At 40.1% G+C, this 27927-nt stretch overlaps 4 protein-coding genes across 5 annotated transcripts in view; 2 read left to right on the forward strand and 2 right to left on the reverse strand.

Annotated features, from left to right (window-relative positions):
• Positions 1-18784, forward strand: part of slc35a3a (solute carrier family 35 member A3a) — a 45414-nt gene extending 26630 nt beyond the window's left edge. Inside the window, exon 9 of the transcript XR_007450176.1 lies at positions 18693-18784. The gene's annotated coding sequence lies outside the window, so the exon portion shown is untranslated. The remainder of the gene's footprint in view (positions 1-18692) is intronic.
• zgc:92140 (uncharacterized protein LOC447854 homolog) overlaps positions 1-27927 on the reverse strand; it is a 670238-nt gene that overhangs the window by 181469 nt on the left and 460842 nt on the right. The gene's annotated exons all lie outside the window — the stretch shown is intronic.
• Positions 812-5523, forward strand: rex1bd (required for excision 1-B domain containing). Its single transcript, XM_049587261.1, has 5 exons — positions 812-959; positions 2278-2360; positions 2498-2702; positions 4831-4919; positions 5114-5523. Exons 1-5 carry the CDS (start codon positions 957-959, stop codon positions 5184-5186), a joined length of 453 nt encoding a protein of 150 aa, XP_049443218.1. The 5' UTR covers positions 812-956; the 3' UTR covers positions 5187-5523.
• On the reverse strand, positions 5623-27154 carry crlf1b (cytokine receptor-like factor 1b). 2 transcript variants are annotated; one of them, XM_049587242.1, is made up of 8 exons: positions 26143-27154; positions 19742-20020; positions 19394-19523; positions 17611-17783; positions 14509-14666; positions 13691-13859; positions 9222-9403; positions 5623-8373 (listed from the first exon to the last, which is right to left on the reverse strand). In XM_049587242.1, the coding sequence occupies exons 1-8, from the start codon at positions 26198-26200 to the stop codon at positions 8350-8352; spliced, it is 1173 nt and encodes a 390-aa protein (XP_049443199.1). In that variant the 5' UTR covers positions 26201-27154; the 3' UTR covers positions 5623-8349. The 2 variants fall into 2 exon arrangements, with proteins under 2 accessions (XP_049443199.1, XP_049443200.1); XM_049587243.1 differs by having other exon boundaries at positions 9218-9403.

The following is a 27927-nucleotide window of genomic DNA, read 5'->3' on the forward strand; positions in this document are numbered from 1 at the left end:
AGTATGTTTGTGCAGTTTTAAAAATCATAAAATCACAATACACTATATCCTGTTCCCGAAGAAACAATATTTAATTTAAGCTTTTTTTTAAAGGTTGGAATGATAAATAAATATTTTCTAGGCCTATACTTGAACTTCAATTGCATATATCTTTTTAAATACCATTGTCATTTCTATATTTGACTCCATGTTCGACTCTGTGAAATACATATACCATCTTCTTTAGACCCTCCTCATAATTTGTGGATAGCTAAAGCTACATTCCAGTGTTTTCAAAACAACACTTTGGCTAAAACATGGCTTAACATGGCTATGATGTGATCACTGATCTAAACCTTTGTATACGGAACAAGCTTTTTCCTGAAAATAAATAATGTAGGCCTATATTTTGTGGGATGTTTTTTTATGTGATATGCTGTTTGTAAATTTGCAAACAGTTTTGTTTATATTGTGGACTACTGTCTGCATAGTAAAATATTTCCCTGCCCAGGGATCACAAATACAGATTAGCTATAGGCCTTTACTGTAGCTACTTATCACCCACAATGCAAATGCAGTTTATGTCATAACTCTGGGTTGACTGACAAAAACTGTCACAGCTTCAGGAAGAGCTCAAGGTTTATTATCATTTCACAGGAAAATGTTATTACAAAAAATGCTGATAATAAATATCTTGTTTAAACACAGAAAAACAACGTTTAAACTATAACAACAATGTTTAAACTATATTTATAAAATAAGATAAAAAGGCAACAAGAGGAACTGTCAGTCCGTTGTTGAATGCGAACTTTTATTTTGAAAGCGTTCGATATACACTGAACAGCAACGTCATTTCCGGGTAACGTTGCTGCTGATTCACACGCTGAAGTGAAGCTACCTCCTGAATTTACAAAATATAAACATGTCACTGTGATAAACCGTGGAAACTCTGCGACAGTATTTTCCGACACGTTAACATGGTGAGTACTGAACATTTAACATCACAGTTTAACGTCTGAGAATCTCTAAAATCACACTTCTAAATGTGCTAAGCTAACGGAAGCTAATAGTAACTTGGCTAGCGGAGCTGAAGTTGTTGCGTTTAATGTCAGGATTAAAGAGCCGATTGTCACCTGTAACTTTACTGTAACAAAGCTTTATTGTATTATCTCTTGATAAACACATAATTTTAACCAGTCAGATGTAGTACAATGTAACATAATTAAAATTAGAGAATTGTTTATAAAGAATTTAGCCTATAATATGTCAAACACCACAGGGTGTGAGAGCTCTAACTGGAAATGTGCTTATTTAGTCTGTTCAAAGGCCAAAACACAATTTATGCTAATATTTCTTTTTAGTAATATGAATACAATATGCAAGTAAATGTAGCTCAACTATATTTTGTCCATACATGATTCTAATTAAGTGACCAAGAAAGCTGAAAATGGAATAATTAAAACCATAATTGGAGTGTACACATCAAAGAAATACAAAATAATGTTTACACTTTATCAGTGTCTACCAGAGAGAAGAGGAAATACGACCCTAAATTTAAAACTGAAATGGTGGTGTGAAAATTACAGAAGGTAAATGGCTGCATATTTGGAGAACACCTCTCATACTTGGAGAGAGCATTACTGCACCATGTATTTTGACTCTGTCCTCAATTGTACAGTTTTGGGTAAATGTTTATGGGTTATTAATAAAATTATGGGTTATGAGATCATGCAGATATTGTACTTAGGCAGTATGGCAGGAGGAATAGTGTTACGAGAAGACAGATTACTACCGTAAATCTTGTTGGCGGCCTGTAAAAAGCCCTTCACAAAGTGATTGTACAAGGCAGACCCACCATCACAAAATGAATGGCTGAAAATTGTGAACAACATATATGATATGGAACTGTTAACCCACAGGATGATGACTCAAGAGGAGTGATGTAGAGAGAAATGGGAGAAATGGACAGTGTTTACATGTCAATGAGAGGATGAGAGATTGAGTCACTGACTATGTTACGAGGATGATCAGCTTTTGAGGGACAAGGCAATTCGGACCTTTTTAATTATTTATATACATATTTCTATTTGTTTGTATTCTATTTTGTATTACTTTTTTCCTATACTTTCTATCATTCTGTAAAACAGTACAAATAAAATGACACAGAAAGTAATCGTATTAATACCTATAATAATAATAATAATAATAATAATAATTGTTATTATTACAGTTATCCAGCTTTGATGGATTAATATTCTGTTTATTCTTTCTGTACATAATGTAATTTCCTTTCTGTAGGTGCCTACAGACTTTAAAGCCCTGATCCAGAGGTTTTATCAACTTCAGTCTGAGCGGCTAGAGACCTATCAGCTCTTTGAAGAGTAAGTATCTATTAATGACCCACCACATGGTTATTAAATTACTGCGTTACTGCCTCCGGAGATCATTGTCCTTGAACTTAGAGGTCAAACTTGTACACCTCATTCATCTCTGCTTGTGTGTTTTTGCTGCCTTCCAGAGGACATGAAGCCTACCTGAGGACAGGACCCCATTATGACTTCGACCACTACAGGCAGCTGGTCCATGAGGTAACGCAAGCCTTCTGTGGGATCTCCAAGGAGGTGCTGGAGATCAAGGGGAAGCTGCACCATGAGTTTGACAGACCAGCTCTCTCTGAGCACATTGAAAAGCTTCAGAGCAAAGAGAAGGAGAAACTTGAACTGGTGAGTAAAGACTCTGTTTTGTTTTTTATATTGAATCCAAGACAGGGAAAAGGTACACTCACTGGCCACTTTATTAGGTACACCTTGCTAGTACTAGGTTGGACCTCCTTTTGCCCTCAGAACCGCCTTAATTCTTCATGGCATAGATTCAACAAGGTTCTGGAAACATTCCTCAGAGATGTTGGTCCATATTGACATGATAGCATCACACAGTTGCTGCAGATTTGTCAGCTGCACATCCATGATGCGAATCTCCCGTTCCACCACATCCCAAAGGTGCTCTATTGGATTGAGATCTGGTGACTGTGGAGGCCATTGGAGTACAGTGAACTCATTGTCATGTTGAAGAAACCAGTTTGAGATGATTTGAGCTTTGTGACATGGTGCGTTATCCTGCTGGAAGTAGCCATCAGAAGATGGCAACCATGCCGTATTTAAGAGATCTTCTATGTAATGGGGGGTTAATTCATTTGCATTTTTATGCCCCTGCACCAGCAATAGCAGTGGCTTGAGGCATTATGTTTTTGTGTTGTCCATCCGTTCTGCTGTCCATCCTGCTGTCTGTCCTCTTCTCGTAAGCACGATATCTCAAGAACACCTAGCGAATTTCCTCCAATTTGGCACAAACATCTACTAGGTCTCAATAATGAACTATTAGAATTTGGTGGTCAAAGGTTACCGTGACTTTGTGTCCACCTTATTTTGTGAAAGTGATATCTCAAGAAGGCCTTGAGGGAATTCCCTCAAATTTGACACCAATGTCCACTTGGACTCAAGAATGAACTGATCAATGGTGACCTCACAAAGCTTGGTTTTGACCATAATTCAGGAATCCTTATTCATTAATTTTCCGTAACTGGGGGGGCTGGAGTCTATCCCAGCTGACATTGGGCGAGAGGCGGGATACACCCAGGACAGGTTGCCAGACTATCACAGGGCTGACACATAGAGACAAACAACCATTTACTCTCACATTCACACCTACGGACAATTTAGAGTCACCAATTAACCTGACGTGCATGTCTTTGGACTGTGGGAGGAAGCTGGAGAAAACCCATGAGGAGCAAACCCACACTGACACAGGGAGAATATGCAAACTCCACACAGAATCCTCTTGCCGTGAGGCGACAATGCTAACCACTGCACCACCATGCCAACCTAATTCAGGAATTCATTTGTAATTATGACAAAATTTCAGTCAAATGTTCTGTGAAAACACTTCTGGCCATTTACTTAATGCCATATCTCAGGAACAGAAGGGGAGACATTGGTCAGATACTGAATTGGTGAACCTAATCTTGAGTGCTCACCTTGAAACTTTGTGCTGCTGGGGAGAAGATATGTGTGAAGCATCCATGTTTTCACATGCACGGACGGAAACTATGTGTGTAACTTGACGGTTTTGCCGAGGCATACAACCACAAAGTGGTACTTCTAGATTTCACTGTGTATTAAATATCAGTATCATTTATACAACGTATATAAATTATATTATACAGCAATACAACTTATTCTTTCACAAAAATCTCTCTGTTGCAAACATCCACTTAACCTGTCATAACTAATGATGTTTCAAATGTATTAATTATCGTGCAACGAAAGCTTTCTATTTCAAGTTCACACATTCATTTAATGTTCGATACAACTCCACTGTTTGCCCACAAGGGGGCAGGCTTCTTATGCAGAACATTTCATACTCTCTCACTCTCATCTGAAATCCATTTCACCACCGATTATTACGCTGGCAGCTCAAGTCATAAATGTGTATACATCACTTGTGGAAAACTGCATGATGCGTCTGATGGGATTATTCAGGCTCTGTTTCAAGTCAGTGACATGAGAGCTGCAGTCTGTCTGTGGCGCTCGCCGTGAGCGAATAGACACTGTTGTTAAAATGTTACGCCTCGGTGTTTTCCACATTCTTGAACAGTCATACATCTGGTGTTCAGAGGTGATGTGTAGCACTTTTGTATGAAGTTTTACACTCCTTTATGATTTTAACTCAACTTCCTTTTCTGCCAGTAATGTCATAAAGCTCCCATTATGTTGGAGTTCACCCTCTGTCTCCCCTCCGTCCTCCACTGATGAATGGTTTGCATAAATCTTATCTGATGTGCCTTCTCAACAGACAGCCAAGCTGCAGCTGGCCAGGCAGCGGGCCCAGGATCACCCGGAGGACGAAGGCTGTCAAGAACAGATTCAGGAGATCAAGCACGAGTAAGAGCAGCTATTAACCACCCCTCCGTTTTTACTGCGTTCGCTCCCTGCTGACCCAGCCACTCACTCACTATCAACCTGCTGTCGGCTGCACAACTCCCCGTTTCCTCCTAATTTAACAGGCCATCCTTCGGTTGTAAAAGAAACTGTCAGAGATATCCTCAATGTTTGTAACACTGTGATCTGTTTTGCAGGATCATCAAGAACAAAGAGGCTCTGAGTGAGATCATGCAGGACTTTAAGTATGACTCTGAGGAGGGTGATTGACAGGTGGCTCCCGGGAGGCCTGCAGCCGCCCTCTCACATCACCAAACGGCTGAGCTGACGGATCGACTCGGCTCTGCTGCAACTTCCATCTTGGACTCCTCTGCTGCACTTATCGATCCCCCTCTGGCTCCACCCTGCTCGCTGCTGCAGTCTTACTCCACCCTGCAGGGGGCTTCTCACACTCTGACTCTGTGTTTCTATCTGTAGTCATGTGTTTGTGTTAATGCATGCCTCAGCAAAAAAAACAAGACAAAAAAAAAAAAAAAAGAAGAAATGTGTAAATATTCTAAAGGTTAAATAATTCCAGGAGGCTCATCCCGTTGTCTTTGTTTACTTGATAAACTGTATTTTTAAATAAAGTAAAATAAAAAGAATGAATTTTTACTGTTTTATACATTACAGAGTATTTTTCAGACACTACAGGTGCAGTAACAGAATATAACTTACACAAAAACATTCCTTAAATATGCAGTTATAAAAATATAAACAGTATAAAATGTCTTAAAAGAAATAGTCTACTCAGCCACAGGACAGCATAAACATGTGACAGATAGTGAGGCCTTATTAATGGGGATTCAGTTACTAATACAACTGGGTATCCGTACCCAAGACCTTTGAAGGTATCAACTAAATACCAAGTAGTAGTAAAACTTCTCCAGTCAAACTACACCTGCATTTGTTTACCCAGATTTTTAAAAAATGTGTATGGTTTTGGTCACAGCCAAGAACTATAAACGTTCTTTAATTGAATGCAACATGTGATTGGATCTGTACTGCAGCAGCTACAAACCAAACAGTCTGTGGTGAGGTCGGTGAAGTCGAGCATGTTTTATTTGACGGAGTTGGCAGCTCAGCGTGCTGAAATGCAAACAAAACATTTGAAAGTATGGCCATATTAGGCTCCTGTGGCTCCCACCCACTGGTAGGAGGTCCTGTGGTAGACCCAGGACACACTGGAGGGATTACATGTCTCAACTAGCCTGGGAACACCTTGGGGTCCCTCGGGAGGAGCTGGAAAGCGTTGCTAGGGAGAGGGATGTCTGTGGTGATTTGCTTGACCTGCTGCCCCTGCGACCGAGCTTCGGTTAAGCGGATGAAAATGGATTGATGGATAAATTTAACTATTTGAATAGTGCGCAGGGCAACATTTTAGATGGCTCACCACTCAGTAGGTGATTAGTGTGTTTAAATGGCTCATTAGTGAGTTCACAAATTTACTTTTCACAGAACTAGAATGGAAACAATTAATCGACTAGAAGTTATTCGCTTTCTACTCTGACAATCGTTTCCAGGCTTTTTGTAGCAAAAAAATTGAGTTAGTTGCAGTTGGCCCATTTGTACCTGCAACTGAAATTTTAATTTCCTTTAGAGGAAGTGTTGGGGCTCACCTACGCACAAATCTGAAGACATTTTCAAAATCGGTCAAACATTTTCTGAGATACAGCCATTTTCTTATTCAATTGTATTTAGCCTTTGGGCACATTTTTACAGTCTGTGGTTGTTGTTCAGCACTTCTGTGATGATTGGTCATTAAGGTGTTTGTCCCGCCCCTTCTCCGCTGTGATTGGACAGCTGGTGACGTTAACGAACCCGAGGGTTCACCCCAAACTTAAACGTTTTTCGACTTTCATTTTTAATCGGAAAACGGATAAATAACTACAGAAGACATTCGCTGTAGGATTTCATTGTTATGAATTTACTATTATAAGTCTCCAAAAAGACACTGCAGTTCAAAGCTGGATGACAAAGCTTCACGTCGCAGCCCTTGTTGGAGCAGCAAGGCGGATAACGTTAGCTGCGGGGCCAGAGCCCTTAATAGAGAGTCGCGTCACTTCCGTTCACAGCAATGGCGGCCCTTCGAGCTGCGGAATGGCTCCCGGAAGTTAGCAGCACATGCTCGCTAACAGCGCAGTGGAGTGACAGCAGAAAAAAATGGTTGTGATGCACTTTTAAAGGTAAGACGACTAAAGACTTAAATTTTATATTATCAGCACATCTTAACGAAATTAACATGTACATTCAAGCATATAAGTGGATTATCCCCCGCTGAATTAGTAGATTTAATGGAATGCTAACAGATTAGGCTAGGACACTGTAGGCTACATACTGCACATACCATACACATAATGTTAACCATGAACAGCCTATTAGTTTTAAATTGTCCTGTCTTAAACCATTATATATAACATTGGGAAGTTAGCAGGAAAAGTCTTTTTTTTTTGCGAGCCAGTATAAGTTATAATATTAGCTCAGTTGAATACAACATTGCTGCATGGTTGTTGGGTGGAGGAGGTGAAATGAAACAAAAAATGTAACTAATGGGTGAGTGTTTTTCAGGCTATGTGGATATATGGATAGCATTTTTAATATTTCTACAGTTCTGTTAGAAGATTTCAGAGTTTGAGTGAATGTCTTTGGGTTGATTATAGGACATTTCATTTAACAATCAGGAAATGATGACTAGTATTTTTCATTTTATTTAGATGGAACAATTAATGGGTTAATTGCGAAACTTATCAGATGATTAACTGATAATGAAAATAATCGATAATTGCAGCCCTACCCTGAACTTATTATTTCCAACAGTAATACATGTAGAGAGAAACTACCCTAAAGGCCATAACAACGTGAATCTCACATTTATATTTGCCTGGAGAAAACCACCCTCACAAAAATACTTTGTTAAACGTCTAGAGCTATAACAGTAGAGTGAGGATTGTCTTGTACATTTTGGTCCCACGTCCCTCATTTTACTGCCACTGCAATTCTGTTTGGCATAGTTTGTATAGTTTGACATCAAAGTACCATTAATGACTTGCTTATCTTACATTAAATTATTAAAAAGTCTTAACTGTGAGAATGACTTTTATTTTAGAGTAAAAGTGCAGTTACTGAGGGCCTTAACATTTGTGTTTGTGCAAACAGATCTAAGGGACAGATTTGGCCAGCGGAAACAGCAGAAAAAGGCTGCATTGTCTCACTTCAGTTATCTTCCACTCGGGCCCTTTAAACTCAAGTTAAGGCTTTATGACCAAACACTGCAGTATCCCTCAGGCGGGGCGTTGGACCTCTCACACAGCTGGGTCCCTCGGGGCCAGTTATCTGTCAGAGTTTCTTGATGCTGTTCTTGAATTAAACACCACAGTGGTGCTGAGCGGCGCTGCTATGAATTATCGTCTTGTAGAATCTGAAAAGACAAAAGCAGATGGTTCACACTGGGATAATTCAACGAGAAAAAGCATGTAATTTACAATCATCACGATAATTGCTCTGTCTGGCTGCCTCTTCTCTCGCATCCTCTCTTTTCTCTTCTTCTCTCTTCGCATCATCTCTTTCTTATTCTCTGCGTATTGCTCCGGGCCCCCTGCTACCTTTCTCTCAAGGTAATCAATGGGAACCTGTCACGGTTTGTGAACAAAGACATTATTCAGGCGACAGCGTGTGCCCTATAAAGCACAAAAACCCGGAGACTGCTGAGCTAATTGAGTCAGGTAGAGTGAAGGTTTCTGTGAGTTCAAGGACTGAGCGGCGGAGGATGTGGCTGAGGGATCTGAACTCACAAAGTCACATAAACACACAGGAGATGCCGGGGTTCTGCGTGCCATTTGGCCGCCATTTGGAGTTATTTTTGTGAAAGGGTCTTCTCACGCCAAGAGAAAACAAAAGGAATACATTAGAGTGGGCCGTTAATTGCATTTACATGCTCGGTCCTCTTTGTTGTGGTCATCAGCTGAAGATCAGAAGTCTAAATTGTTAAAATATGTAATAAAATCAGAGTTCATCGACCCACTTCTGGGCCAGTAAAGTCGAAACCGCACATTTTACCTGATCATAAAGTGCGGACTGAAACTTCACAGAGCCAGATCAAGAGAAATCAGTCCTCTTTGTGTTTGTGAAAATGCTGACCACATGGCATAACAAAGGCAGGGTCAGAAATTCAGTTCAGGACTTCAGTGCAGCAGTGGATGTGTGTGTGAGTATGCGTGTGTGTTGGGGAAGGTATACTGAAAAGAGAGAGAGATTCTGCTTACCTACCTGGTTGCGCGTTTTGTGCGATTTCTGCAGCCACACCCTCCACTGATCGTACAGTTTGATTGACATGCCGCTGCAGCCAGATGCATGCTTGCGCACCCAGCCAAAGAACTGCTTGAGTTCCCGCCGCAGGGTGGAGTTCTGCTCACCGGGCTTAGGATCGCAGGAACTAGTCTGCAGCCGCTCTGGGAGGAGAGAGGAGGAGGAGGAGGAGGGGGGAGACAAAGGAGAGAGTAAAGAAAGGAAGAGGTAACAGAGAGGAGGGAGGATGAGAGAACAGCGTCAAGGTTATAGCGAGGACAGGTGTTAGTGGTGTATAGATTATGCACTGGCCGCTAACTACGTCATGTGTCAGCATAAACATGACCCACATGGTTCTTTTTTAAATAATTATGAATTCATATAGTCAAAATTTTCAGGTGTGACCACCAAAAGTAACATAAAAATAAACTCAAAACACAAAAAAAGATAAAAAATACAGTGGAACAAATACCTTCATTCTTTAAATGAATATCTGCTGTGGAGCTTAAAGTAATAATCAAGACAGTTACTATGGTTTGTATGGTTTATGTACCCAGAACTCTACAGCAGTACTGTTACTGAGCAGGGATGGGCGGATTGATCCTACTCATTGTGTATAGATTCCTTAAAAAAAAAAAAAAAAAAAAAGTTAGTAAAATATATATATACACAAAACGTGGCTGACTGCATCACTTCAAAACGTTTTCGGTATAATATTTGTGCCAAAGCAGCCCTGAAATTAAGCTGGCCCGTGTAACACCGTGGAAACCTATGTGACATCAGGACATTTGGCAGAGAGGAAATGTAGTCTCGTGTAGTGCAACTTTTCACCCTGTAGATAAAAATACATCAAGATACACTATTTGTGACAAAAAAGTTCCACACAGCAAGAGTAACCTCTTTACATTAAAAACAGCACACCATGAGAGTTGTAAAGAGTCTGAGCAAAAACAAGAGGAAGATGCCAAATTAATAAACATTTGTATTAATGGCTTGTATGTGTCGTGATTTTTCATTACGTGTTACAATCTTTTATTTCCTAAAAATGACCATTATTATATTGAAAAAATCTTATACCCATTTAAGAAATAAAAAGTATTTGTATCAGTATTGGTATCGTATCAAATTTTAAAAGTTTGGAATCGCCTTTCCCTAAACTGAGTGGATGAACGTGGTGAAATACAGTTAAGTGTTTTAAGCCATGTTAATACTGTGGCTCTCAGGAGGCAAGATCTGTCTGACAATTGGTTACAACTACTGGATGAATTGCCATCAAACAGCAACCTCTGAGGCTGAAAAAGACAAAAAGTGCCAAAAACTGCAGTTCTTTGAATGGCCACTTGAGGCTGGCTCCAGACGCCAGTCAGTCCCCATAGACCCCCATTTAAAATGCCCAACTTTACAGTAGAAATCAACATGTTTACAGCCTGGTACAAAAACAGTTTTGGTCTCTATAGCAAATTGCTGTATGGGAGGTGAATGTTGCCATTACTCACCCATTTACATTTTATGAAGGCTTAAAGTTATGCATAATTAAAGGCATGGTCACTTTGAGTGACAGGCTGTCCGCCCATAGTGTCCTTGGCTTCTCAAGCAGAACTATCCCTTACTCCAACACAGCGACAGCCTCTCACCCAAATATGGTCACTTCTGGCTTCATAAAACCAAGATGGCGACAACCAATTTACCAAACTATGGATTTCAAAATGAGTCTGAAACCCAATGGGTGATGTTACGCTAGCTGCGTACATTATTTTTAGAGCCTATGGTTCTCAGTCAGATCCCCTCACTTTCCTACAGCTCTACCTTATCATCCAAATTTGGTTATTTCCCGCTCAAAAAACCCAAGATGGCGACGGCCGAATTACCAAACATGAGGCTTCAGAATGGGAGTCCACAAACCAGTGGTTGATGTCACGGCAGCTACGTCCATTATTTTATACAGTCTGTGGTTGCCATTAAATTTTGGCACACATTCATGTTCCCCAGAGGATAAATGCACTTTGTGATCTTCTCACATCGCATCCAGTGCCAATTTTCCATTTCCATTTATCTGATACTTTGGAAAATATCTGCAGAACTAATGACATTCCCATCAGCCTCAGCTGTACTTTATGTTTAGTGTTAATTAGCAAGTGCTTGCTAACACACTAAACTGAGATAAACATGCCCCTAACATCAGCATTGCCATTGTGAGCATGTTAGCATGTAGCTCGCAGCACCACTATTCCCAAGTACAGCCACACAGACCCTTTAAAATATCAATTCAATAATTGCTTAGCCTGTAACGTGTCAGAAATAAAAACTAATGTGGATCATAACTTACCTGAGATCAAAGGATAGAAATGACACTTTCTTAGTATCAGACTCCAACCCTGAGATAATGCTCTGCCACATTATTAAAAAGAAATTTAATATCAAAACATTACAGTAGCACACCTCTCACCTCTCTCTACTACACAGGCTTCTGGTACAAACAGAGTTGCTTAGAGAACATTTATGATGATTCATGCTCCTTAATTTCACAAAACGAGACGTAAACACTTTCATATAAAGAAAAATGTTTCTCTGTAATGGTCTAAACTGTGGAGGTGCTATACCATACTTCTGTTTCTGGGGACAAGAGGCTACTGAAAGTCGTAAGTCTGCTACAATCAATTCTTTATGGCAAACAACATAGCCCGATAACGACTTCCTCCCTCTGGGAAGTAAATACCACATGACCTATGTAACTCATTATCTGCTCCTCCTGCTCCCAAACCTGCTTCCACTCAAGCTTTATAGGCCCTGTGTGCACCGCGGACAGACAACCAGCTTTTTAACTTGATCAATCTTTGAAGCCGAGGACAAAAATCTATCAAAACGTCCCCCTGGCTCTTTGCAGCTCCCTCTAATCCTCTGCTGGGAGATCTCTATCAAGGTATCTAGACTATTGATGTTTGGTTTCTCCTAGGTCACATGCGGTTTGGATCTGCTTGTTCAGGATGTTGAAACAGGGATAAGGACATTGTTTTTTTTCTGGCTTTAATTGGCAATGAAAGGTTGATTATTAGAAAAGGAACAAATGGTCAAGATCTGTGGGCACCAGAGACATTTGGGAAGCTTTTAAAAGCCATTTAAGACACGAGACAGACTATGAAAGGAAAGACTTCGGTTACTCTTTTAAACATTTGGTGGATTTTCTATTGATTGTCTGGACTAGAGTTACCGCTTTGCAGTTGTACGTCTACTCGAATCAGTCAAGTTGCACTTACAGTTTGCATCCAAGTCTGTAAAAACATGGGTGCTTTGCACACATCCTTTCCCCGGCAGCATCATCTATACAATCAGTACAGTTTCAAGGTGGACATCCAAGGTTAGAGTCACCAATTCAGTGTCTGACCAAATGTTTCCCCTTCTGTTCCTGAGTTATGATGTTGACTAACAGCCAAAAAAAATTTTTATGCAGAGCATTATGATGTCACAGTGAAGTTGACCTTAGACCTTTTCGCTCAGTTCAGAGCAATGAGTCACGACAAGAAGAAAAGTTTAAGAACGTTGCAGAGAAAAGCTTGACTCAAGCTGGCTGATGGTGTCACCTGCAACTCAGCTGGTCAAACTGCTGTTGGCTGGTTTCAGTGCTGCTTACTTATATTATTGTGGCATATTTATTAAGATTACAGTCCACCTGATGCCCGTTTTATGTTTTTGGCCCTTTTATTGCTACTGCAAATGCAACTGTAGCCAATATCTCTCTATAACTATCCTCATTCATATTTTAAGAAGCTCCAAATTATATTCAGCCACAAAACAAACCTGAAAACCTGGAAATCAGAATGGAAGTACAGAGAGTTGTTGCATTGAGATGATACACTGTCTCATCTAGTTGCATTGGTGTGAACCGGCAGGTTTTTATAATGTTGCAGAATGGCACGTTGCAAGTAGAAGCATGCTTCAACTCATCTCGTTGCGAATCTTTGGTCTGAACTGGGCTTAAAATGTCTGTTAAACATTTGCGTGAAATTTTGTCACAATTAGCGGATGAATTATTGAGTTATGGCCAAAAACATGTTTTGTAAGGTTACAGTGACCTTAACCTTTGACCCTCAACCACTAAATTCTAATCTGCTCATTCTTGGGTTCAAGTTGATGTTTGAACCAAATTTGAAAAAAGTCCCTCAAGGCCTTCTTGAGATATCATGTTTATGAGGATGAGACGAATGCAAGGTCACAGTGACCTTGACCTGTGACCACCAAAATCTAATCATCATTAAGTCTAAGTGGACGTTTGTGCCCAATTTGAAGAAATTCCCTCAAGGTGTTCTTGAGATATTGTGTTCACAAGAATGGGACAGAAAACCTAAAAACTTAATGCCTCAGGCCACAGCTATCGCCAGCACGGAGTCATAAAAACACAAACAGCGTTTTGTTCATTCAGTCTTGTATTCATATTTCCTCTGCAGCATACTCACCACTGCTGGGTGTGGAGGCGGCAGCCGGGTGGCTCCAGTCACTCCAGATGCCAGGCTTCCTGGAGCCATAGATGCCCACTGGATTACATCTCACCTGCACAAAATAGACAGTCCCAGGCCGGAGGCCAGCAAGGCGACATGACGTCTGGTTACCGACATCATCCACCACCTGTGGGAGGAAACAAAATGACAGAGATGATGCAATAAAACGGTAGGAGAGTCAAAATCCTCCTCAGCTCCAACTTAACAGCTGGATCTTTTCTCACAGGCTTTTCTTCCGCCTATAGCACAGATGAAAAGGATCTTTTATGATCACTTTTTCTGGCTTTATTCTGTGTTTTGGGTGCAATCTGGATATTTGAACATTATTTGCTTAATCCTCTCAATCAGTCCAGAATTCAAAGGAAAAAAAAATATATGTAAAGAAGCTGTGGGCAGGAAACATCAAAGAAGCAGTTTGAAAGAATTAAAGTTTCTAAAAGCTCCACCGCTGCACTTTTGGATGAAAGCCAGCTTTCAAAATTTACCAGCAAAGAAACGAGCAGCAGCAGCAGTCAAGGTTTTTACACAAGTGTTGTTTGCTTTGTAATGACAGCACACACAGGAGAGGCTAGAGATGCAGCAGGAGAAACTTTTATGTTCATCATTTATGGATCAGTCAATGCTGCACCTCAAATATTTCCGCTGTTGCCTCAGAGGTGTCAAAGCTACAGAGAAAGTGTGTGCAGGCTGCAGGTGTGTGTGTGTGTGTGTGTGTGTGTGTGTGTGTGTGTGTGTGTGTGTGTGTGTGTGCGTGTGTGTGCGTGTGTGTGGACCACCTTCCATTCTGTGCTGTCCTCCAGTCTGTAGCGTATCTGATATTTGGCCTGAAACAGGATGTCCTTGAGCTCGGGGGGGCTGGCCCAGCGGACCGTCAGCTGGTCCTCGAGGTCGCCGACGCGACTCACCTGCACGTTGGCAGGAGGGTCAGTGGTCACTGCACGAACAAGGACAAGTGTTGAAAAGTTTGTATACAGCAGATGTACAGTAATCAGGGCAAGGATACAGGAGGTGTGAATGACCTCCAGTGGATACTTTCCTAAAACACCGAGGGCAGACAAACATCACACCACACCTCATCATTCTTCATTCATTCTTCATCATTCAAAACACTGCCATCTGTCTCATACACATGTTTAATTTATTTATTTTTTAATTTTCCCATTGATCTGACTTTTTTATTTTTATTTTTTGGGTGTAAAATTCCTTGAATTCAATACCTCTTTTAAAAAAGGAAAGACAGCGCAACACATTCATCAGTATTATGAAGTGTTTGTTTTTGTGACTAACCTTTTTGTTTCTTGTTTAATGTTTCTGTTGTATTCTTTATTAACTAATTTACTAGCCCCGCCCCTTTGTGATGGTCTGACAAGCTATCGCAGTAAGCATGGAGCCCACACTGTAACTAACTGCACTCCCTGAAGAAATATTATCATATTTTTGGGAAAATGAAACAGTGATTCAGAGAGAAGCAGACAGAGGGGTCTACAGTCTGTGTTTGAAGGATATATCCAGGATGTCAAACTGACTCAGCAGCAACAACAGGTTAAAAAGACAAAGACAGTTAGAAACTAAAGCCGAACTATAGGCTACAGATCACAGTGTAAAAGTGAACCACCACATCTCTGCTGATCGCCACAGAAGACAATGAATATAAAGGGAAACTTTGCAGATATTGAACCAGCTGTGTGGCATCGTAGTGCGTGCAGATGAACAGTGTTTGGCTTCCCCCCGTGCCACCTCCAGTGTTTGCACCTCTGCCGCCGGACTGTCAGGGAGCTCCGGGGGAAGGCAAACACCTTTCTTATGCGCACACTGTGATGACACACAGCTGGTTGAATATCAGCAAAGTTTCCCTGCTTCCCTTCACTGGTTCCTGTACAGCAGGGTCGGTCTTTTTTTCACTGTTATAGTCATTAAAAAGCAAAAGCAGCATGTGTATACATTCAGTAGGCTATAGCTTCAGTAGCTAGCTAGCTAACCCTACACTTTTCAGGGTTTGATTTTGGTTTTGGAACAGGGAAGAAACGTATATGTTTTTCCAACCTCTCCAGGTAACGAGTATCATTAATACACGGCGTGCCCCAGGCACAACATTTAGCTCCAAATCCACAAAACCAGCCTGAAAATGAAACAACAACTGCATTAAAGTCAGTGGAGCACAGCTGTGTTGTTGTCGGACACTGAGCTGAGCCGGTCTGATGCTACATTATGATTGGCCAGTCTGCGTCTGGAGGCGGGACTTAGCGAAGGGTCAATTGTAAATTGTCAGTTTCCATCCATTAAAAGTGCTTGTTTTTGCCACTGACAGGATCATATTATTTTAAGTGACTTCTTACCGATCTGTTTGTTAGTACATTTCCACTGTTGTTTTTCCTGCAACAACTTACCTCACATGAGATTTTAGAGTTAGACTTCTTCTTGAGTGAGACTTGGTCACAATAAAAAACAGGTCAGTGGAAGGAAAGGAAAAATGTTTTATTTCTCTGCAGGGTCCTTTACGTAATGTTGTCAGACACTTATAATAACAATCTGAGCCTGTCATTGACAAACCAAGAACTTTTAAATTGATGGTGCATAATTGCCCGTAGGGATAACTTGCAACCTGCAGCTGCAGCACTCTCGCTCGATACTGAACCAATTTCAAAAACTGTTGTCTCCATTAGTCACATTGACACAAAAACATGGGAAAATAGCATCCATCCAAAATCATAGCAGATATTTCTACCTAAACAGGGCAGTCCCACTTTGGAAGGCAAGGACATTCATTTTCCCAACATTATAGAAAGAGTCCCAAAATGACTTCCAAGAGGTCCTTCAACTGTGGACATTCTTACACCATATGTATAAAGGTTTATAATTTGCTATCATAACAGTAAGCAAGTGAAAATTTATAAAGATTCATTAAACTTCCCCTCGTGTTCAGACTGGCTGGCAGCCTGTGGTTCAGGTCAGGCTGTACTTCCTGTAGAGAGTGTGCTGTACCCTCAGTCAGTGGGGAACTAAACATTTTACTAACTGCAATAAAGGTTGTGCACAAATCAAGTGCTTTGAAGTTGGAGGGAAAGATAAAGGTGATGGCAGCACGAGAGACAAAGGAAGGAACTTATTAAAGAACTTGTAAAAGTGTTTCCAGTTTGCAACCTCCTGCTTCAGACATCCTTCACTGCTGGTGCGTGACGCTGTTTCTCAGTTTTATTTGTTCTCTCACATCCAGCTCGACAGAGAGAGCAAAACCGAGCCAGAACAAATATACTTCCAGCTTATTGTTTCTGTTATTGAGGCAGTGCAATGCATCATACATATGGCAACGCTCCTCCTTCTCCTCCAACGCACTCACAGCTCCAAGTTATCAGCTCCTCAGTGTGCAGGGAGGATGAATGGAGGGAGAGGATGCCCAGTCACGGACAATAAACACTGCTTTCATAATGTGGTACTCGCTGGAGGCCACAACACCACGCTGTAACATTAGCACTGGAGAAATTGTAAGATATACCTGCTAGAGCTCGTACATCATAACCTAAATTTCTCGCTGAGAAACGTGTGAAGCCATTACCAGAGAGACATCGGATGTGCGGTTAACTTTTACAACCAAGCAGTTCATCTCTGAGAGTTGCAGACTGAATCCATAATGCTGTTACAGAGGCGGGTCGGAGGGAATGAACCATAAAAATAAATCCCCCTCTCCCCCAGAGAAGTGTGTTAGCCATATGCAGGAGATCTGCAGACAAACAAATGGAACAGAGGAAAAGAAAGGCAGGACAGGACAGGACAGAAAAGAAAGGAAGTGACCAAAAAAGACATGAGAGGAAAGGCTAAAGTTACATTAATTAACCTCCAGGTGTTAAATAGAGACATCCTCAAAAACTCTGCTTACCCACCTACATCGAGGATGTCCAGGGTGGTGATGTCAGAGATGGCAGAGCCCAGCTGATTGGCTGCTTCCACCCAGATCTCGTATGGCGTGAAGAGGGCGAGGTTGCGGGGGATGTAGCAGGAGTAGCGCTGCTTCCCTGTGCTGTATATTTCACACTCCTTCTCTCTCCCGTACCACCTGGACAGAAACAAAACATAATGACCAAAATAAATTCTTGATGTTTGTTTCTGAAGAGGCAGACTGACTATTTTTAAAGCTACAGTTGGTAACTTTTATAACAGTTACTACTTTTACTACTGCTACTGTCACTGTATCCTGACAGTAAGGCAGATAATTTGTGCAAAACATCCCTATGCCTCCAAATAGTGCTCCCACTGGCATTTGCGAGAACCCACTGTGTCTGAGCGACAACAGCTAATCAGAGCTGGGCCTCGAATGCAGTTGTTGATAATGTCAATCACTGCTCGTGTCAACTTCGGTCAAACTGTCAAACCAGGTAGTGCTTATCAAACATTAATCACGTTTCTGCTTGTGCAGTGCCTATTTCTCACCTCAAATGTTTTCAGAAACATATTTTAGTGCACTGTTTAGCTGTAAAATGAGAAGCTGGTGGGTGGTGCTTGGTTTCAGCTTGTCCATTTTCAGCATGGCACCCAGAGCAATCTTTCTCACTAACAATACACTAAAATATGTTTCAGTTCACATGCTGTGATTGACATGATTGAAGCCCTTGTTAGGGTGCTTCTAGACTTAGAGTTTACCTGCTTTGGTCTGAATCAGGGACTCATTTCTGACAAAGTTGCATACTTGCCTAGAGTTGGTTCATGTTCTCTCGGCAGCATTTACAAGCGGACCACATAAAATGCCTTGGGCCAGAAACCTGCTCTTGATTGGTCAGAATTTCCATGCAGGAAAAATCCAGGAAGTAAACAAAACATTGAAGAAGAGTACACTTGCAAGATAAATGTGACACTTTCTAATGTCACAATGGAGGGACAACTACGCAGGTTGATTTTAGCGCTGCTCATCGTGAACTATATTGCTGTCATTGTTCATTTTAGTCAAACCATACAGTTTGAAAACGAGGCGCGGCTCCAACTAGAAAACAATGTTTTGATGCATTGGATGTGCTGAATGTGCATATTAAGGCAGTACAGGAGGAGGTGCACATTAATAATCCTCCAGGACTGGAACATGCTTATGTTTAACCCAAACAATGTGTCATGTGACTGCAGTTGGTTCGGATGGAGGTCGGAACACGTTCTCACCACAAAAGAACTGCACCAGAGTTTGTTTGTAAGAGGACTGAGACCACCTCTTCAAGAAGGTCTTGGTCAGGTTATTTTGGTGCACATCGGAGTGTGATTGCTGTGTTCACACCTGCCCAAATGAACCGCACTTAGGGGGCAAACGAACTTGAGTTTGATTGAACCAAACTAAACAGGGCAGGTGTGAAAGCACCCTCAGAGACTCGTCTCTGGTTGTTTTCATTCAGCTGCAGTGGATTCATGTAAATGCCATTACAAGCATGATGAGGAACACGTCTTTTCGTCTCATGTACTACTGTCAGGACAGTTGTAGTGACAGTTTCATCAATTATGACAAAAACTTAACTTTAAGATACCAGCAGTTACTACACGAGCAGAACAACACACTGCAGCCTCTGAGCAAAGTGCATGTTGCAGACGATAAACTATACGCGGCACTGATGTATTAATTGCTAGTCTACCTGAATGGTGTCTGACGAGGTGATCACCTGTGAGCTGCGGCAGGTCTGGGGCGCTCACCTCAATTTGTACTTGAGGGTGTATTTGGTTTGGACGTGGGTCTCGCCCCGCCCCCCCGGGCTCCACTTGCAGCTCAAGTCCTTCGTGTTGCGGGACCAACACGTTAAATTGACTGGCTTTTCTGGAGGCCCTGGAGGAAAAGAAGAGCAACAAGAAGCAAACTAATTATTTTTTCAGGTGCTGGAATCAAGTTATCCCCCCTTTGTTGTGCTCCGACAAGGACAAAACTAGCATGCTTGTCTGACTATGTTCAACACACCACAGCTTTCTAAGACTGATTTCACTACATATGTTTTTAAAAGTCATTCATCTCCGTATGACTGCACAGACTGAAAAGCCTCCACTTACTGCCCACATAGAGACATGAACCAGCCAGGACGTGTCCATCTGCTCCGTGACACACGAGGTTGTCACCAGACTGCTGCTGGGAGCCATTGAGGTTGTGGAGGGTGACGCTGAGGGTGTCGGGGCTCAACACACTGTAGGTGCTGCTGGACAGACTCATCCCGTTCAGTGTCCAGTACAACGTGTTGGCGTGGAGGCCGAGCTCAGGGCTCAGTGTGCACGTGGCTGTTAGGCTGGAGCCAATATGAAGGACGGGATCCTGAGGGGAGATCACTGCTACATCTAAATGGTGGAAACACACATAATCACTATTTAAAGCCCGGCTAGTACTAAAGACACCCTACTACCATGCTACATCACTGTAATGTGCCTTTACTCCTCTTTATGACACACTTACATTGAATTCTATCAGTGGAAAATGTCCCTCAAAAGTTCCCAGAGCCCGAGGTTATGACTTTAAATACTTGTTTTGCCCAACCAAATGTCCAAAAGCTAATGATATTCATTTTACAAAAATATAGCGAAGGACAGCTGCAAATCCTCACGTCTAAGAGTCTGGAACCTGATTGTGTATTGCATTGTTGTTTAATGACTGACTTAACCCTTTCATAAATAGTGGTCACTACAGTGGAGGGCTATTTCAAAGACTTTTTCTTGTATATGCATGGGTTTTAATGCTATAGTTACATTAAAGGGAGATTTTGGTTTATTTCAACCCGTCTCCTATCATCCTAAATCATAAAAGAAAAAAACACGGGCGGGGGGGATAAAATAAAAATGAATGAATTAAAAAATAAATAAAATAACACACTAAATTTTACATGTAACCTAAGTACTGCCCAGTGAGTGTGTGTGTGTTTGGAAAGCATTTTATTTTACATCTGCATCTGTCAGTGGGCAAACAGGGTAAGAGTATATGTTATTTTCATTACAGGAGAGACTCAATGTTCTCTGCAGTTAGATGGAAAAAACGTGCATTTATCGGTATCAGTTAAAGTGAGTTGGAAAATATCTGCATATTGGATTAATCGTGCATCCCTATATTTTAATTTACATTTGAGGTCTTCAGCCTGCTGTCAACCTCTAATTTCCACTGATTTGAGACTCCTCCATAACATGCATTGAGTCCTGGGCAGCTGTTAGTCTGCCTACTTCGATTTGTTTTCAGTGCTGAACACACAGTGTGTCCACATCTCTTGCCAACCAAGAAAACTTTATGTTTGTGTGCGGAGGTGGAGTGCAGCAGCACTGCACCACAACAGAGCAGGAGCTCAGCACATATTTATGACCCAGTAATGAAGTGGATTTATGGAGCCTCACTAGGATCAGTCAAAAGGTCACCCTGTTTTGTCGGTAAAATCCTTGAATGCTTTTCCATACCATGACCCCTCTCAGACTTAAGTTCACATTCATGATTGATACACATGAGAAACCCTCTGCTGTGCGTTTGAATGTTACCATTGGGCTCCTTCTTCTCAGAGATATGATGGTTAATGTGTAGACTTTTATTAACCGTGCTCCAGGTGGGCGGCGGACAAGCTTTCCAACATATGTGCCACTGCACTGTTTCCAGCCTCACTGGATTCAGTAGCATCTAATACGAAGACAAATGTAAAGAAAAGGAAACTATGTCTCCGTGTAGGAAGCATGAGGGTTGACCTTTGGGCCTCAGTGGGTGGGATTCAATATAAAACATAATGTGAGATATGAAATATGCATGAGAAATATAACGTGCTTTATATCACACACACAGAAGCTGCTTGCAGATGTTATTCCCAGTCTTCTGATTGTAAATGTCTGCATGGTAATAACTGGGAATATTGTTATCTTTCCTGCGATTCCTTCATGCAACAGAGCTGATGAACATCGTTAATTTCAATTTGACTCATCAGCTGCGTCACCACCATGTCTAATAGGTCCTGCTCTAGGACATCTAATCACTGCTCTCATATTCATATGGCGTCACTGCATCTGGATTTATTTTACTGGAGAAGGCTACAGTTAGGCTGTATTTAGGCTGTGTTTTTGTTGACACTGTGTTATTAGTTGGTTCCAAGTTTCCAAAAACTTTTTCATATTCACTTTCATATTCAGCAAAGTTATAGTAAAAAAGAGCCATAAGAATTTACACAATGCTGGATATTGGAATATTATACAGTGTTGGATATCAAAATTTTACACAATGTCTGATATTGGAATTTTACACAATGTTGGATGTCGGAATTTTACACAATGCTGAATACTGGAATTTTACACACTGTTGGATATCGGAATTTTACACAATGTTGGACATCGGAATTTTACACAATGTTGGATATTGGAATTTTACACAATGTTGGATATCGGAATTTTACACAATGTCTGATATCGGAATTTTACACAGTGTTGGATATTGGAATTTTACACAATGTTGGACATTGGAATTTTACATAATGTCTGATATCGGAATTTTACACAGTGTTGGATATCGGAATTTTACACAATGTTGGATATCGGAATTTTACACAATGTTGGATATCGGAATTTTACACAATGTTGGATATCGGAATTTTACACAATGTCTGATATCGGAATTTTACACAGTGTTGGATATTGGAATTTTACACAATGTTGGATATTTGAATTTTACACAGTGTTGGATATTGGAATTTTACACAATGTTGGATATTGGAATTTTACACAATGTTGGATATTGGAATTTTACACAATGTTGGATATCGGAATTTTACACAATGTTGGATATTGGAATTTTACACAATGTCTGATATCGGAATTTTACACAATGTTGGATATCGGAATTTTACACAGTGTTGGATATTGGAATTTTACACAATGTTGGATATCGGAATTTTACACAATGTTGGATATTGGAATTTTACACAATGTTGGATATCGGAATTTTACACAATGTTGGATATTGGAATTTTACACAATGTTGGATATCGGAATTTTACACAGTGTTGGATATTGGAATTTTACACAATGTTGGATATCGGAATTTTACACAGTGTTGGATATTGGAATTTTACACAATGTTGGATATCGGAATTTTACACAATGTTGGATATCGGAATTTTACACAGTGTTGGATATCGGAATTTTACACAATGTTGGATATCAGAATTTTACACAATGTCTGATATCGGAATTTTACACAATGTTGGATATCGGAATTTTACACAGTGTTGGATATTTGAATTTTACACACTGTTTGATATTGGAATTTTACACAATTCCGGAATTTTACACAATGTCTGATATTTGAATTTTACACAATGTTGGATATCAGAATTTTACACAATGTTGGATATTTGAATTTTACACACTGTTTGATATTGGAATTTTACACAATTCCGGAATTTTACACAATGTCTGATATTTGAATTTTACACAATGTTGGATATCAGAATTTTAAACACTGTTGGAATTTTACACAATGTTGAATATCGAGAACACACTAATAATCTGTTTTTGAAATCACATGAACTGAAATAATGGATCCAGTGGATTTTAAACAGGCTCAAGTCATGTACAAAGCAAGAAATAACTTACTACCTGGCAACATAAAATGTTCTTGGACATGGTGTAACTTAAGAGATAGATTCAATTTGAAAAAATGTTGTTTTCGCACCACTCTGAAAAGTATGTGTACATCAATTTGTGGGGTAATTTTGTGGAACGCACCGGCTTAAGAAATCAAACACAGTAAATATATCAGACCGTTTAAAAATAGGTACAACGACAGTATTTTCACAAGGTACAGAAATGATTAAAGGGAATGTGAAGCTCACTCAAGGTGAGACTGTTGTCGGTATTCTCAATTGGTATTTGTTTTATACACGGGGTATTATTGGTTCTCAGGTATTAAGAAGTGTTGTGGTGTAAATATGTGGCTGATTGATGTGTACTTATGTAGTAGCTTGATTAGTGATGGATTAGTGTAGTTTTGGATTGGGGATAGGGCAAGACAAGCATGTTGCTTCTTCCTACTCCTTTTCTGACATAGAAAGTTAATCTATGTTTCTTATTGTAAGTCTTGTCTCTGTTTTGCAGGGTTTTTTCTACAATATGTTCTATTTTGTTTCTTTATTTTAAATGTTCGAAACAAATAAATCAAATCAGGTTTCACAAATAAATAAGTATCAGGGTCCATGTGACGATGAATATTTGTCAACTGTCTGAAATCTTTTTGAAGATTGTTCCATGTCCAAGGTGCAGAGTAGGAGAATGCAGTTTTCCCAGATCTGTTAAACCCAGGGTTCATTAAAAAGCAACCACTTGGAGGAGCGTAGCCGATAACTACCAGAGCTGACACAGAAGGGTGCAGAGGAAGGCCGGAAGTTGGCCCAATACTGCATGTTCTAAATATTAAGGAGGACGTGTCTCTTGGGTCCTCCCTGAAATCTACACCCATGGTATTAGGTCCTTGTAGACTATATTGGATTTTTATTTCAGTTGAGTTTAAGCTGACATTAGTTTCTTTCAAACATAATAGTATCTGCGTCTGTGTCTGCTGATAAACAACAAGAACTTACAGCACAGAAATATCAAAGACATGTTTGAAGTCATTTAGAAAGTGTCCATAACATGATTCATCCCCCAGAGAGCACTGACAGGTTTATATTTAACTGTAAAATGTCACACTGTCACATAATATAGTCACTGTTAATTATTTTTTGTCTCTTTTATCACTGTGCTCTTCTCTTTGACTTAGTCTTTGCCTGTATTTTACTGTATATGATGTGTTGAATAACTCCATGCTCACTAATCTTACACTAACTGTTTTAATTCCAAAAGCCTAACCAGGGACATGGGCTGCAAATTACCCATGGCTAGAAACCTGTATGCATTTAATCTACTTTGTATTTTACATATGATGCAGTGTCATATGCATTTGTCCTTGTCAAATAAACAAATAAATAAAATATTTGTATGACTTTTGCATCAATTTGATAAAGTTTCTTGATTTGTCAGGCATTTATCAGAAGCTGATATTCCTGTTTAATAAAAATGTACTAAATGGACTACACTTGTGTAGAGCTTTTCTAGTTATTCGACCACTCAAAACACTTTTACACGACATGTCACATTCACCTATTCACACACACATTGACACACTGGTGGCCTAGGTTGCCATACAGGGTGCCACCTACTACTCTGTAACCATTCACACGCACTCACATACTGATGGAACAGCCATCGGGAGCAATTTGGGTTTCAGTATCTCGCCGAACAATACTATGACATGTGGGCTTTAGGAGCCTACCTACCTCTGAGCCATGGCCACCAACAATTATGTCTGCATAAAAATGTACTATACCAGTACATCAATATCACAATATAAAACTTTTGCGTAGGGATGCACATGATTGGATATGCCGATTTATAATAACTTACTTGGCTGATGACCGATACTGTCTCTTCTGCAGTGGAATTAACATCACATTATGCATGCAAACACTTATCATGATAGCCCACCAGCAGATGGAGACATGAAATACAGAGCTTTTCAATGTAATCAAATCAAATTTATGTACATAGCACATTTAAAAACAACTGTAGTTGACCAAAGTGCTGTACAAATTTAAAAAATGACACACAAATATATAGCAATATCACATGCATACAAATATAAAACAGAATAACACCGGTAAGAACGTATGTATAAAAAAAAAAAAAAAAAAAAAAAAGATCATAAAATATAAAATATTAAAACCACTACAAACAGCCAAAGGCCATTGAAAACATGAAGGTTGTAAGATTATTCCAGAGCTTCGGAGCAGCTACCACAAAGGCACGATCTCCCTGACCCACCAGCCTGGATCGTGGGACAGTTAAAAGTAATTGTTCTGAAGATCTAAGAGGTGGGGAGCTGGAGTAGGGGCAGAGAAGTTCAGCAGTACACTGGGGTGCCAGCCCATGTATGGCTTTAAAAACAAATGAAACAAGCTAATCAACCCTGTATATAGCCAGTGCAGAGTATGTGATTTTCATTCATTGTACAAAATAAGAAAAAGCATGTTGCTGATACCCTTAGTTAATTTTAAAGGCAATATTGGCATGAATTTTATAGCCTACATATCGCCTCCTCCTAATAAGCATAGGAACATCTTGAAAATGTATCTTCTGTGGTTTCCTATTATAATGATTACAGGTGGGGTGATAATAACACCTGGGCAGGTATTAAAAGTCGCTCTTTTTAAAAAATAATAATAATTTAAGTTAATTTAAATCTGGTGGTGTTGTTTTGGAGCCTCCATACATCAGCTCACTCTGGGAAACAGCTTCAGCTTTAAATTGACCCTCATCACCCTCCATACCACACTGAGGTCTGCCACCGACAGGCACGCAGTTAATGCTCCGTGTCCGTGTGTTTGTCAGTTGGCTAAAGTTAGGGTACTTACGTGTCGAGGACAGCAGCACATGTGAGACAAGGAGGAGGGGGAACAAGAAGGAAAACATGCTGCTTTTCTTCCTCTCGGTCCTCTCTGAGTTTCCGGGACGTGAGGAGCAGTCAGCCCAGCAGAGGTGACCGCGCAGCTTCACTCTTCAGCGGCTGTTCTCAGATCAAATGTTGGCTCCTCTTCACACCGAGGTGTCTGCAGTCAGGCTGCTGCTGGAGGAGACACGAGGTTTGAATCCTTTTAACTCCACTGTGACTCTGCTGCTGCTGGAGCAGCGTTCAGGTTCACACTGTTTGCTCCTCCCTTGTTTTCAGCTCAGTTATTAGTGCTGCTCGGTGTATCCCCTCCCTGACACACACACACACACACACACACACACACACACAAAACTTATATGCAGCCTACTTCTCATTGTTGCATCATTTACAGCCAGATCGAGTGAGTTGATGAAGCCTAAAATAAACCCTCCATGTATGTGTGTCATTAACAGGCTACAGCTGCCATAGAAATAAAATGATTCATTTCTATCAATCATTTTATTGCTGTTACTGCTGCACTGGGGAAAAAATATGTAATTAAATCACAGTTACTAATCAAAATACTGGTGTTTATCAATACAGGGTGAAGTCAGCTGATTTGGGGACTTTTTGTTAGATTGCCAAGAAAACCACCTTAAAATTCTGAAAGCTTCCTTAAATGTTACTTTAACAAGGTATTATAGTTCTCTGCTGTATTTCTGTAAAGAAAAAAATTTGCCAAGTAAAATAATTAAAAAAGATTTGGACCTTCAAACAGGTGAAGTAGCCTTGCCTCACTTTGACAGCAGTCACATTTTTTGCATAATGTTTCATATTTCTTAAGTCACACAAATACTGGACATGTCTGTAATATGACAGGGTGGCACACAATAGCATACGAGTCATGCTTTTATAAACCTGCTGGTGTCACCTCAGACAAATGTATGTACTTCAAACTAAAATTTGTCTGAAAATAACAGTTTTCTGGAAACGTAATTGATCTATAATTTGGAAACAGTGAAGTGTAACTGTATATTTCCTCAAGTGCTGGTACATAGCAGAGTACAGTAGTGCACATTTATTCCAGTTTTATGCTACTTATACACTTCTACTCATTTTCATTGAGATTTTACAAACAAATACATGATGTAACATCAATTATTTTTATACAAATAAAAAGATGAACTAGTGTTTTAAAATATTTTTTATTGCTATAGATTCAACTGTCCAATAGTTTGTAAATCAAAGACAGTTATGGGTCTAATTCAGCTCCAACTTAAAATAGCTTCTTACATTCTCTATTAATAAAGTAAGACCAGATCACAGTCAATAATCTGAGGTAGCTGTCAGATTCTGGCTGAGAACGTGAACTGAGCTGCAGATTTTGCTGTAATATACTCAAATAAATAAATAAATACATAAATAAATAAATAAGTTAAATAAAATAAATAAATCAAAAAGTTGAAGCATATTTAGTAGGATTATTCTGGCAAAATATTGCATGATGACCAACTTATTTCCTGGATTTTGTTTTGGTCACCATAGTCCCTAGATGTATGAGGAAATCCAGGAAATTGGATTCAAATGAAACATTTTTTCCTGGAGGAGGAACCCCAGATCCCCCATTTTATTGTGTCCCTCCCACCTCTCAAACCAAAGTTACGCCCTTGCCAATAATATATAATGATAGGGACAGTTCTCCACGAGGTCTGTTAATACATTAAGTGCATTTTGCCACCAATTCTTGAGGCTGATAACAGTGTAGAAA

The sequence above is a fragment of the Epinephelus fuscoguttatus genome, linkage group LG10 (genome assembly GCF_011397635.1).
Source record: "Epinephelus fuscoguttatus linkage group LG10, E.fuscoguttatus.final_Chr_v1".
Taxonomy (NCBI): Eukaryota; Metazoa; Chordata; class Actinopteri; order Perciformes; family Serranidae; genus Epinephelus; species Epinephelus fuscoguttatus.